At 37.2% G+C, this 14,754-nt stretch overlaps 1 protein-coding gene across 1 annotated transcript in view; it reads right to left on the bottom strand.

The window, feature by feature from the left end:
* The window catches only part of LOC127643052 (netrin receptor UNC5C-like), a 200,441-nt gene that overhangs the window by 11,514 nt on the left and 174,173 nt on the right, over window positions 1–14,754 (bottom strand). Inside the window, exons 10-14 of the mRNA XM_052125591.1 lie at window positions 8,056–8,143; window positions 6,001–6,169; window positions 4,855–5,088; window positions 3,612–3,758; window positions 2,726–2,890 (exon numbers count right to left, since the gene is read on the bottom strand). Of these exons, the coding sequence (XP_051981551.1) occupies window positions 2,726–2,890; window positions 3,612–3,758; window positions 4,855–5,088; window positions 6,001–6,169; window positions 8,056–8,143 (803 nt within the window). The remainder of the gene's footprint in view (window positions 1–2,725; window positions 2,891–3,611; window positions 3,759–4,854; window positions 5,089–6,000; window positions 6,170–8,055; window positions 8,144–14,754) is intronic.

The following is a 14,754-nucleotide window of genomic DNA, read 5'->3' as shown; positions in this document are numbered from 1 at the left end:
CGCTCTACCATCTGAGCCACAGCCACAGCCGCCCCATATAAAATTGCTTATTTGTATGGAGTGCGGTCAAATCTACATATGTAAAAAGTGATTGCAGTTGTTACAGAAATGTTGTCAGCACATATGCACATTAGGCAACCAAAGCAATCGATTATGAAAACTGAACATTCAAAGAAAATGCACTGAAAGTTTGCTTTTATTCTCTATTCTTGAAGTGTCAGACGATTGTGTCTCATCTGCTCAGGGTCTGTTGGGCTTGGGAAAAAAATTTAAGTGAAACTGAACCTGCAAATATCCTGATAATCTCTGGTTGTATATACAGCTGTGAGTCAGCCCTCTCAATCACGAATAGCCTCAAATCAGTTTGTTCTTATGCCAATGATTACCTAAACAAAAATCTGGCTCCTGCACTGGCTATTGTGTGCAAAAATTACAATATTTGCAGGAATATTTTTTCCTCAACGAATAGGATGAAACTTTATAGGGAAAATGGAAGAATATAAATTTTATCTCTTTTATTTCCAAAAAGAATATCACATTTAAAAGCGTTCTTAAGTAAACATGAAATTTGTATATGACCATTGTTTTCATTTGGGGGTTGATATTGTGAGAGGGCTTTAGCAGGTCAGAATGTTTCTCCTCAGTTTTAATGATTTATAAATATGAATATCTGCACAGTATTAAGGGTGTTTTTTAAGTAACGTGTTACTTGCAATGAAAGTGTTAGCTAAGACAAATATGGAAAATATTTTGGCAAAAGTAAGAAAGTAGTTGAAGAGCCCTGATCCATGGGATGTACTCGACCAACAAGTCTGATCCATGGAGGCCCCACCTCACAACTTACAGGACTTGAAGGATCTGCTGCTAAAGTCTTAGAGCCAGATACCACAGAGGTCTTGTGGAGTTCATGCCTCGACGGGTCAGAGCTGTTTTGGCGGCACGAGCGGGACCTACATGATATTAGGCAGGTGGTTTTAATGTTGTGGCTGATCTGTGTATGATGTTTAAGAGTGCATTATGAAATCAGATATAATTCTGAGAATGCAGTGGAATATCTAGGTATATATTTTCAAAGATAATTTCTCACAATAAATACAATGACAATCTAAAATTAGTCAATCTAATTCTCTAAAATGAGGACAGCGTGGAGGCATTGCAGAGCCCTCTGAAACAGTATAAACAAAACAAGCAATGTTTTGGTATTGTGTGTATAAATGTCGGTGGAGTTAAGTGATCGACCAATATGTTTTTATTTAATGGCCGATGCGATATCTAGAGAGCAGGATGGCCGAAGGGCTGATATACAATATTTCTATCAGGAAGACTCGCATCGCAGACTTGAGTGAAATTTTAAGGTGACATTTATTTGATGGATATAAAACAGAAAGGTAATGTCTCTCTTGGGCGTAGGACCCATCGGGTGGTCCGAAGAAGTTGTACTCGGAACCGTCATATCCTGCCGGAGATAGGAGGCAGGGGCGAGGAGCCTATCCCCCGTGCAGGATGGGACTCAACAGGTGGTGGTGGGGTGGTGGAGGTTGCCGTGTTAGCACACTGAAACAGCAATGTGATATATTGTGAGCAGACTTATAAAGCAACGGCTTACATGTGATTGGCTGGGAGTTACCCCGCTAATGGTGCGATGAGGTACAGCTGCTAGTCTTCCCGCTAGAACTATGCTGCGCTTACACATATTGTATGATATCATACAATCCACAGGAATATGCGCTTTGGAGAAAGAAATCACTGGTTTTGTGCTAGTTTTGTGTGGTTTGTGAATGAAATCTTTTAAAGATATTCAATCGTATTGTTTAAACGGTATGTGACTTTACTCTCTTTTGAAATTCAATACCTTTTATTATTTTTTGTATAAATATCACTAATACTCCATTACGGATTTGCAGTCATCGCAGAAACAAAACGAGCAAATTTCAGTCTTTCTCTGATCAACACATCGACTCATCAACCTTTTTTTTTTTTTTGTTTAAAATCAGCAATGCATTTAAAACAAGCCCTGAAGAGTCCATTCACCAGTCAGACACATATACAAGCGCTCTGTATCCCAGAAAGACTCAATTTATTGCAGTGCATCCATCTTTAATGATAATGAATCTGTGCTGTTCTTTATTAGAGACATTGATTACAGCAGAGGAGAGCTAGGAAGAAAAAATTGCTTTGGCTTCACGAAAAGACTTTGTGATGTATTAGACAGGCAGTCAGGGTGTTAAGAGCAGCTGAGAACACTTCTCACACTCCTGTTAGAGATTAAAGAGAAAACAGCCTCTTCTCCTGAGACGGAAAGAAATTGGAAGTGATGGTAGAAAGAGTGAGGAGGAACTGGATACTGCTGACAGAAAGGATGGCTCCGTTCCAAACTCTAGTTAGCCTACTTCCTAAATAGCATTTTAAGGCATCAATGATGTGCTCCCAACTCAAACCCTATTTCAAACAACGAGTAGGGAAATGATGCAGTTGCTGCCTATGTAGGGTGAATAAATCAGTCACTGAGGATTCATGTCAGGAAGCATCTTTAGAAGGTAGCTTTCCAACGCAGGCTGTAAACGGTGAGGCAGAATGAATGAGATAAATAGTGAGAGGGAATTCATGTCACGGGATGACAGCATTTACAGACGTGTGTGTGTTTTCACTCTGTGCAAATATCAATGGTCTAAAATATTCACATGGTTACGGGTGGAACAGCAGAGGGCGTGAGTGGGTGAGTTACCTCAGTCAGGGTGGTGTAGAGCTGGAAAATCTGACCTTCTCCCTCCACCTGTCTCACACACAGCTTACAGCACAGCTCATACACTCTCACACTCTGACGCTCCAGTGTGAATGAGCAGTGCGACCTCCTCACAGAACCACTCCACATCTGAGAGAACGACAGCTCCTGTACACAGACGCAGAAAGAGCTTCAAGAGCGAACTCTTCGTTCTAACTCTACACTTAAAGCTTGGATATATAATTCAATCAAATAACATGTTTTACAATTCGTGTATCCCCCTTTCCTTTCATTACGTTCCTTTCCTTTTTGCTTTCATCTCATCTCCTTCCCTTCCTTTTCATTTCCTTTCATTTAATTTACTTTTATTTCCTTCTTTTTACTTTCCCTTCCTTTTGCTTTTAACTTTCAGGTTTTTCTTTCTTTTAATTTTTGTTTCCTTTCCTTTTACTTCTCCTTTCCCTTTTGTTTTCTTCTTTGGCTTTTCCTTTAGTTTCAGTCAATTCCCTTACCATTCCATAATTTCCCTTTTCTTTTCCTTTCCATTTAATTTCCTTCGCTTTTCCTTTACTTTCATTTTGTTTAATTCCCTTTCCATTCCTTCATTTTCGTTTCCCTTGTTTATTTTCCCCTTGCTTCCTTTCCATTTCCCTTCCCTTACTTTGACTTTTGCTCCATTTTCTTTTCCTTAACTTTCCTTTTGTCCTTTCTTTTACTCCTTTTTCCATTTAGTTTCCCTGCCTTTCCTTCCTTTCCCTTGCCATTTCCTTTCCTTTCCTTTTGATTATCTTCCTCTATTCCTTTTCTTTCCTTTTGTTTCCCATCCTCCTTTATTCCTTTTGTTTCCCCTTCCCATTTTCTTTTCTTTCCTTCCCTTTCCTTGATATACCTGGTATTTGGTGAGTTGTTTGCTTTTCCACTGTGTGTGAATGTCATGTATGGAGAGTCTCAGGTTGTGGTTGCTGGAACTGAAGTTCATAGTCTTTGGTTCATCCAGCAATTTTCCACCAATCTGTTTTTCTATCTGTAAAACCTCCTGTAAACACACACAATCCGCATTGTCGGTTACTTTGGGGATTTTTCGGCAATGTCAGTTAAGAAAGCAGGATTTTTCTTCTTTTAAAAAAAATAATAAAATAGGTCATGTTCTATATAAGACAAACTCATTCAAAACCCCAAACTCCCTCCAAACTCCTGCCAGACTATATTCTGAAACAAAAGGAACAAAAATGTCTCTTTTGGAAATTGTCATGGTCTTGACACCACAAACAGAAACTCATTAACATATGATTGGCCATATTTTTATCTCAACATCTATTCAACATACACCAACTTGACCCGTTCTGATGAACGACAGTGTTGAACTATGCCAATCATAACAGAGGTCATTTACATACACCTCTGGAAAACATTAAGAGACCACTGCAAAATTATCAGTTTCTCTTGATTTACAATTTATGATTTATTCATACTATACAATTTATGTGTTTGAGTAAAAAAACATTTGAGTTTTATTCTATAAAGTACTGACAATATATTGTCATTTAGAGCATTTATTTGCTGGTCAAAATAACAAAAAACAGAGTGTTTTCAGACCTCGAATAATGCAAAGAAAGTACAATAAGTACAAGTACATATTGCTGAAGCACTCCCAGATCATCACAGATCCTCCACCTGGTCGTCTAATGGTTAGACGGAGACCTGGAGGGGCCCTTAAGCCACAGTGTCTCACACCCAATGTGAAATTTGCATGAATCAAGCCATGTACAATGTTATCCTGGAAGAAAACTTGCTTCCTTGTGCTCTGACAATGTTCTCCAACTCTGAGGATTGGTTTTTCCCAGCAGGACAATGCTCCATGCCACACAGCCAAGTCAATCAAGGTGTGGATGGAGGAGCACCAGATCAAGACCCTGTCATGGCCAGCCCACCCTCCAGAACCCCATTGAAAACCTCTGGAATGTGATCAAGAGGAAGATGGATGGTCACAAGCCATCAAACAAAGCCGAGCTGCTTGAATTTGTGACCCAAGAGTGGCATAAAATCACCCAACAGCAACGTGAAAGACTGGTAGAGAGCATGCCAAGATGCATGAAAGCTGCCCTTAAATGATTCATTGAGCTTACACTCACCTTTAAAGTATCCTGAGTGTCATCGAGGCAGTACACTCTGATGTGGTAATCCAGTCCTGATGTAACGACGGGTCCAAAAACAGCCAGTTTGATTCGTTTAGCTGCTGACGGACAGATGCTCTGGCCAATCAGACAATACGATCCTAGAGTTTCAGTCAGGATATGACACGCCTCGTCCTCCAGCTGAACATAGCAGGAAGTTGTGAACCTCTCCTCTCCGACCAAAACAACATCCTGGACACAGAATATACGCATCAATTACATTAGTGAAAGAAGGCATATGTATAAGGTGTACACAGTATACATTTATACCTATATGTCAATGGTGGGACAATTCTTTTATAGTAGATATAAACCCTTCATTTTGAGTGAAAAAAGATGATAATTGGAATACTTTCACATTGTATCTGTATGTGGATATTCTAAAATATTTTTATTTCACAATATACTGTAAATGTCTATAAAACAACCTTTCATACTTATTGTTTCATATTGTTGAGGTGCAATGTTCCGCCCAAGGGACATTTCAATTTTTTGCATACTGTACCATCCAACAATGTTATTAATGTTGACAAACTATATTTCATTTAATAGGTCCATTTGAATCGTCTATCAATATATATTTATATTAAATTATTTTTTCTTTTGGTTTTGGAGTGAAATACGAGCTCAGCCATGTTCTTGAGAGGTTTCTTGAGATTCCCCTTCCCAAATATAGTCACAATGCAGTTTTTTAGGACATTTGGTCCACACAAAGAATAAAACTTGCTCGCCACACACACACACACACACACTAACACATACAGCGAAATGGTGTGTGTGTGTGAAGGAATCCCAGCCCTGATGAAGGAAGTAGATTCCTGCAGATAAATTTACCCCATCCTTCTTGCTGCTCCACTCTTTAAATAATTGAATTTTGTGTTGTCTATTTGCAGAAGCCCACCATGCACAGCAGGGCCAATTTAGCCTGCCTGCCTTCACTGATAGTTACATTTATTTTCCAGTCATGTTTTCTCTGTCTCGGCAGGATAAGTAGTTTATTGAAATGGAGCTGCTCATCTCCAGAGCTCCTGGCCCGGTTCTTCTTGCTGTAATAGTATCATTCAAATACTGGGAGTCCTATTTGGCAGTATTATAATTCCTCACCTCCCATTGGTCGTGCTGCGTGTGGTTCTTGAGAACGATTTGCCAGTTGTCAGAGTGGGCGTGTGTGCAGTGGTGTAGAGTGAGGATGACGGGACGTGTCAACAGAGCGTTTGCAGGACCACAGCTGACCACTTCACTGAGCACAGCCTCCCCGTCACTGACCACTGGCCTGAGAGAGACAGAGAGACTGCTTTAGCATAGATGTACATATCACAATATATCAAAACAAGTCTTTAATGGTAATGTTTGTACTAACGCGTGACTAATGTCAACAACGGGCATTGCAAAAATAATCATTGTTTTGGAACAGCTCCGGGATACTCTTTCTGCCTTTCATTGGTCGAAAAAATAAAGACTGTCCCAATCCCAAACTCATGCGTTATTAGGGCTCCAATGTTCCCGTGACTCGCTGGTCAGGATACTTAAACAGATCACCATCACAATCTGTGTGGGTAAATATGTCACTGACAAATAAGGTTTTTCAAGGCAACAAAAATGAGAAATATTTTTAAAATCTAGTTTAAAAATGTGTCACGTTTGTGGAAAAGTCTTTTTTCTTTGCGTACATTTTGAATTCATTCATTTTTTATAAACATTTAGAGCATTTTCTCCCAAAAATAAATAAATCAATAAAAATGTTAAAGGTATTAAGATACTTTCATTGCAATTTGAATCCATGTTTACACCGCTTAATCATTATTTCATTAATCATTATTTTTCCAGGATAATTAGTTCGCATTTGCGCTCCTTCGAGTGTTTTGAACGTAAGAATGTAACGCATGTTTGTGTTGTTCTACTGAAGTGTTTTGTTCACTGTATAAACTGTGTGTTGCTCATACAGCTGAAATTTCACTTACTGCCCTCTGGAGTAAACAGGTGGTACTACAAGCTTGCATTTCTCAGGAATCTTCCTTATTACGGTCCGGGGGCATTGCGGTTAATTGCGTTATTTTTTTTTACGTGTTATTTTTTTATTAAATTAATCGCACTGAATTAACACGTTAAATCGACAACCCTAACATATATATATAAGACCATTTTTAAACCTCACGCATAGTCTTGACACTTGAGGGTTTAAAGGTTCCTCTCTGTTTTGATTTAGTTAAATGTTTTGGTCACATGACTTCGATTTGGTGGACAGAAGGTTTTTTTATATTTATAATATTTTCACTGCTCATTTCTTTTAAGACATAATAATAAAATATTATTCCGCATTACCAATGTCAACATTTCTTATTTTAGGAATGACATTTATATTTACTTTAAGCCCCAGAAAAATATCAAAATTATTTTTAAAATTAATAATTGAAAACATGCTCATCACAGAAAAAATGTCTTTAAGTAATTGTTTTGTGTGAGTTGCATTTTGTAATGTATTTGCACATAACTTAATAGATCGGTTACTATAGATCATTACTGTGTTGCAAATGAAACTAAAGAGATATCCTTTAAATTTGTTCATAGAATATATCCTGAAAAAAACACGATTTCATCTGGAAATCATTGATCATTTCATAACAGTGAAAGAAACTACATTATACCATCCATATTTGCTTGTTTTTTAATGTCCTTTTTCGTCTTCCTTTCAGCGTGCAATGTCTAAGGTTCTGAGTATGAAAACGGAAATAATCAACTGATTCACGTCTTTGTTGTGATATTTTTGAAGCAATTTAAAACCCAATTTCTAAAGAGCCCTTGTTATTTTTATATTTTTGGTCTAAAACATGAGAAAGCCAAGAAGAATGTCTCATTGCTTCAAGGATTATTCTGGGTTCAATACAAGTTAAACCCAATCAACAGCATTTGTGGCGTAATATTGATTGCTACAAAATGTCATTTCGACTCGTTCCTCCTTTGGAGGTTCCAGTGAGGCATTTACAATGGAAGTGAATTTTTGGAGGGTTTAAAGGCAGAAATGTGAAGCTTTTAATTTTATGAAAGCACTTACATTAATTATTCTGTTAAAAGTCAAGTTTTATTTGAGCTGTAAAGTCAAAATCATGGAAACCAAAGGGGGTGTCTGGGTGATTAGGTCATGTGTTTTGTCATTATTACCTCATGCTCTCTGTCCTCTGTATGGTCACAAACATTTCGTACACACGACCCTGAGGAATCGCCCCTGCTGGAACCAACAAACTCACGCCTGAAATAAAATAAACAGTCCATAAAGAGAAGATTTGGATGGACCGACAGACAGACAGTAGATAGATAGATAGACAGACAGACAGACAGAGAGTAGATAGATAGATAGACAGACAGACAGTAGATAGATAGACAGACAGAGATAGATAGATAGATAGATAGATAGATAGATAGATATATAGATAGATAGACAGACAGACAGACAGACAGATAGATAGAAAGAGACAGACAGACAGACAGTAGATAGATAGATAGACAGACAGACAGACAGAGAGTAGATAGATAGATAGACAGACAGACAGTAGATAGATAGACAGACAGAGATAGATAGATAGATAGATAGATAGACAGACAGATAGATAGATAATCTGCTTTGAGGGATTAGGATAGATAGATAGACAGACAGACAGACAGACAGATGATCTGCTTGAGGATAGATGAATAGACAGACAGACAGAGATAGATCGACAGAGATAGATAGATAGACAGATAACCTGCTTTGAGGGATTAGGATGGATAGGTAGATAGATAGACAGACAGACAGACAGACAGACAGACAGATGATCTGCTTTGAGGGATTAGGATGAATAGACAGACAGACAGAGATAGATCGACAGAGATAGATAGATAGACAGATAACCTGCTTTGAGGGATTAGGATGGATAGATAGATAGATAGACAGATAACCTGCTTTGAGGGATTAGGATGGATAGATAGATAGATAGATAGATAGATAGATAGATAGATAGATAGATAGATAGATAGATAGATAGACAAAGATAGACAGACAAAGATAGATCGACAGACAGACAGACAGAGATAGATAGACAGATAGATGATCTGCTTTGAGGGATTAGGATGGATAGATGGATAGATAGATAGATAGACAGACAGACAGACAGACAGAGATAGATCGACAGAGATAGATAGACAGACAGATAACCTGCTTTGAGGGATTAGGATGGATAGATAGATAGATAGATAGACAGACAGACAGACAGAGATAGATAGACAGAGATAGACAGACAGACAGATAGATGATCTGCTTTGAGGGATTAGGATGGATAGATAGATAGATAGATAGATAGATAGATAGATAGATAGATAGATAGATAGATAGATAGATAGATAGATAGATAGATAGATAGAGATAAATAGACAGAGATAGACAGACAGATAGATGATCTGCTTTGAGGGATTAGGATGGATAGATAGATAGATAGATAGATAGACAGACAGACAGACAGACAGACAGACAGAGATAGATAGACAGAGATAGACAGACAGACAGATAGATGATCTGCTTTGAGGGATTAGGATGGATAGACAGACAGACAGAGATAGATCGACAGAGATAGATAGATAGACAGATAACCTGCTTTGAGGGATTAGGATGGATAGATAGATAGATAGACAGATAACCTGCTTTGAGGGATTAGGATAGATAGATAGATAGATAGATAGATAGATAGATAGATAGATAGATAGATAGATAGATAGATAGATAGATAGATAGACAAAGATAGATCGACAGACAGACAGACAGAGATAGATAGACAGATAGATGATCTGCTTTGAGGGATTAGGATGGATAGATAGATAGATAGATAGATAGATAGATAGACAGACAGACAGACAGACAGACAGACAGATGATCTGCTTTGAGGGATTAGGATGAATAGACAGACAGACAGAGATAGATCGACAGAGATAGATAGATAGACAGATAACCTGCTTTGAGGGATTAGGATGGATAGATAGATAGATAGATAGATAGATAGATAGATAGATAGATAGATAGATAGATAGATAGATAGATAGATAGATAGATAGATAGATAGATAGATAGATAGACAAAGATAGATCGACAGACAGACAGACAGAGATAGATAGACAGATAGATGATCTGCTTTGAGGGATTAGGATGGATAGATGGATAGATAGATAGATAGATAGATAGACAGATAGACAGACAGACAGACAGAGATAGATCGACAGAGATAGATAGACAGACAGATAACCTGCTTTGAGGGATTAGGATAGATAGATAGATAGATAGATAGATAGACAGACAGACAGACAGACAGACAGACAGACAGACATAGATAGACAGAGATAGACAGACAGACAGATAGATGATCTGCTTTGAGGGATTAGGATAGATAGATAGATAGATAGATAGATAGATAGACAGACAGACAGACAGACAGACAGAGATAGATAGACAGAGATAGATAGACAGACAGATAGATGATCTGCTTTGAGGGATACGGACGGACAGACAGACAGACAGACATGATGTATGGACATATTCTTTTTATACTATCAGAACACAGTTCTAACAGAAGGCTGTTGGTGGAGGAAGCATTTTATATGATTTATCATGATTCATAATGACAGCAGAGATCTGTCATTTCTGCTGTTCATAAAGTAGAGGACTATCTGCTGCTCCTCCTGTCACCCTCACAATTAATGCATCACTGTCATATCTTCATTATATGAATGTGAGATTGTAAATGTGATATTTCCACTCCTGCGTTGTACAACATCTTCCTGGAACCCATTATAGCCATATGCCTTAATTAGACTAACATAGAGCCATCAACACAATTAATCATCATACAGTAAATTACATCACAGAGCAATCCATAAATATCCTGAACAAAGCCCGACACTCAGTGAGTGTGATTGTGTATCATAAATCATGCATACTGGAAGCATGCAGGCGATTCTCCAATTAGTGAAACTTTTCTGTTCACAAAGATGATTTAAAGAAAAAAGCATGTTTTTAGTTAGGATTAGGTAAGTTATAAGATAATAATAACCTAAAGCTTTTTTTTAATGTCTCTTTAAATCACTTATTTTTAACGGTGAAGAAATAGTAAATATGGGGGCTTCTCCCCTTACCAGACCTTTTATATTCACCTCTATAACACATTTACAGCAACAAGAAAAGTATGTGAACCCTTTGGAATTGCCTTGCTTATGTTATTTATTCATCAAATGTGGTCTGATAATTAATAAACACTATCTTCTTTAAGCAATCATACACAAATTGTAATGTTTATGTCTTTATTGACCATGTTGTTTAATTTTTTCGCAGTCCATGCTGGAAAAAGTATGTGAACCCTTGCATAAAATAACTGGTAGAACCTCGTTTGGCAGCAATAACCACCTCCAGACGTTTCCTCTAACACTTGAACAGCCTTGTATATCACTGAGGAGGGATTTTACATCATTCCTCCCTACAAATATGTTTCAGTTCATTAATATTTCTGGTATTTCTTGCATGATCAGCACCTTTCAGGTCACGCCACAGCATCTCAATTGGGGAGAGGTCTGGATTCTTGACGTGGCCTTTCCAAAACATGAATTCCTTCTTCTTTAACCATTCTGTTGTTACCAGTCTGTTTGTTTTGGGTTAGTGTCCACCCAGTCCACGGCAAAGTAACAACAGTACAGAATTTCCTCCATTTGTAGACAGTTTGTCGTACTGTGGATTGATGAACATCCAAATGTTTATGGAGCCTTTTCCAGCTTCATGATCCTCTGAAAAGTCCGATCTGACGTTTGTTTAAATCAAAGCATGGTTCACATGCTTCTTGAGCAGCTCCGACTCTGTTAGTGCACAGACTGTACTGTTTTTAAATAGCAGGGGACCTTTACAGTCCACACATACAATCTCAATGACTGAAACACTATCTTTTTTTAGAAGTCATTAGCCAAGATGTGCATATACTTTTCCAACTCTAGACCTTAAATGTTGAAATGCTATATTCAGTATTGAAAAGATGAAAATGATTTGTTTATCATTACTTTAAGTAGATTGTGTTTGTTACTTATTAGGACTTAGCTAAAGATCAGAATACATGTTATGAATAATTAACACAGAAATTAAGGTAGTTCCAAAGGACTTGCTTCTATATAAGAAATGTTAAAAACAGGGTAATGTTACTTTTCACTTTTAAGATTAAGGGTTAAAGAGCTAAAAAAAATAAAATAAATTTGGATCTGTTAATGTATTTGGTATTCTCCTCGCTGGGCATCACAGGAACTGTGCTTGACTGGTTTAAGTCCTATCTCTCAGGTAGGTCCTTCAAGGTAGCCTGGAGAGGTGAGGAGTCCAAGCCACATCAGCTACTTACTGGGGTGCCTCAGGGATCAGTGCTTGGGCCACTTCTCTTCTCTATACACAACATCACTGGGACCCATCATTCAGGCACATGGTTTCTCTTACCACTGCTACGCTGATGACACGCAACTCTACTTGTCATTCCAGCCAAACAACACCACAGACACTGCTTGAATCTCTGCCTGCCTGGCGGACATCACGGCCTAGATGAAGGAACACCACCTGCAACTCAACCCAGCCAAGAACTCCTTGTCTATCTGGCCAACCCTGCTGTTGAACACAACATCACCGTGCAGCTGGGTGCAACTACAGTGTCGCCTTCCAAAACGGTCAGAAATCTAGGGGTAACCATCGATAATAAACAAAATTTCGCAGGCCACACCTCAAAGACCGCAAGATCATGTAGATTTACACTCTACAATATCAGGAAGATAAGACTCTTCCCTCTCTGTACATGCCACACAACTGCTGGTTCAGTCACTTGTCATAACTAGACTGGACTACTGTAACGCTCTCATTGCAGGCCTTCCTACATGTGCTATTAGACCTCTGCAAATGATCCAGAATGCAGCAGCACGTCTGGTCTTTAATGAACCTAAGAGAGCACATGTTACACCACTCTTTGTCTCTCTCCACTGGCTGCCGGTTGATGCACGTATCAAATTCAAGGATCTGATGCTGGCATACAAAACAGTCACTGGGTCTGCTCCAGCATACCTAAAATCATTTCTGCAGAGCTACACGCCCTTTACCATGAGCACTTAAACAGTCACAAAAAAATAATAAAAATAACATTCTTGTTGCACTTTAATCTGTTTTGTATACTATTCTGATGATAGTGAAACTTTGTAATATGGCACTTTTCGTACCACTGTCTCCTTAAGATGATTCGTTATGTTTTGATGCTTTGGATAAAAGCATCTGCCAAATGAATAAATGTAAATGTGACTGTGAATGTAAATGTATTTACCCAATGAGTACAGTTTATTATTTGTTTCATGGCTCACTGACAAATAACGTTGTCCGAGGTGATACAAATTTGGAGTATTTAAACAAATCTAGATTAAAACACATGTATAATAAATATATGACTTTAAAAATGTCAAGTGGTGTAACCATTTAAATATTTTCTTTGCATTATTCATTAAATATTAATTTTAAAAAAGTAGGGGTGGTGAATATATTTTTTACAAATATAATTTATGAGTCATGAATAAATTATATTTGTAAAATATATTTGAATAAATAAATCAATAAGTTTTCTTAAGGTTACTCCATTTGACACAAACAAAATGTGCATTTTCATAACAATTTCAAAAAAATAAAAAATCTGATTTTAAAAACCACACACATTCATGGGGGTCTAAATGAGTAATCTTTGTAAATTTATTTTTTTCTTGATTAAATTTTGGTAATATAACAGCTTGGCTACCTGCATGTTGGTAACATCACCTTATTTTTTGCATTGTTGGACAAAAGTTTTTCAAATATGTAATGCTGATTTGTTCTGCATAATTGGAATGAAACATTATTCCAAACTTCAAAATTTCCCTTTTTAATTAATTCCCTTTCTTTTTCATTGTCTCCAGACCGTTACATGACTCAGACATTTTTGACTTTATGCGCCAGTAAAAAATGGAAAACCTGTTCATCATAGTAGAGGTATATTTAAGTAACGGATTTCTGTGAACTTAATAGATCTAGACAAACAAAAATGATCATGAGCATAACAGAGGAGCACATCGTTGCCAGGGCAACAGAGTGACTGTATGAAGAGCACAATTGTTATCAATTTTCCATAAAGACCTGAGAGTGTGTATATTTGGTATCATTATGATTTAGAAACAATCTATTTATTTATATTTTTATAAATTCAAAGTGAAGTAATTGACTGCCCACTAACTTATTGTGTTTACAAGTCCAAACCAAGGCTTCTCCAACTTTCCCCAAAAACTGCAAAAAAGCATTACCATCGTATCAATACATATCGGTACAGATTTCTAGATTTGATTAGACTCCAATTCACAAGCTCTCAATCTGATTTGATTGCGATTTTGATATGATTTAATTAGATTCTGATGTATTTGGGTATATTTCAGTTACAGTATAATAATACTGTAATAATACAGTCCATTTTGCTGCAAAGCAGCAAATTATACTGTGTACTTTACAAAAATATAAATAAAAGAAATTACAACAGGGCCCAAACTATGCAGTTCAATTGCTAATTATTTAACAAACGTGATAATCAACACACCCAAAATGTAAAAATCAAGCTCAATCTTGGGCTTTTAGGAAATAATCACTCAAATGAAGTTCACAATCAATATGAAAATTAATATTTTTACCCAGCCCTCCCATCACACATACCAAAATCCACTTAAGGCTTGATCAAGGCCGTGATTAGATCTTTATAATAATATCTTAACATACAGTAGATTAAACTTAGACATTTAATTTTTCATGTAGATTTTATACGA

The sequence above is a fragment of the Xyrauchen texanus genome, chromosome 4, assembly GCF_025860055.1.
Source record: "Xyrauchen texanus isolate HMW12.3.18 chromosome 4, RBS_HiC_50CHRs, whole genome shotgun sequence".
Lineage (NCBI taxonomy): Eukaryota > Metazoa > Chordata > Actinopteri > Cypriniformes > Catostomidae > Xyrauchen > Xyrauchen texanus.
This window is presented reverse-complemented; position numbering and strand designations above follow the sequence as displayed.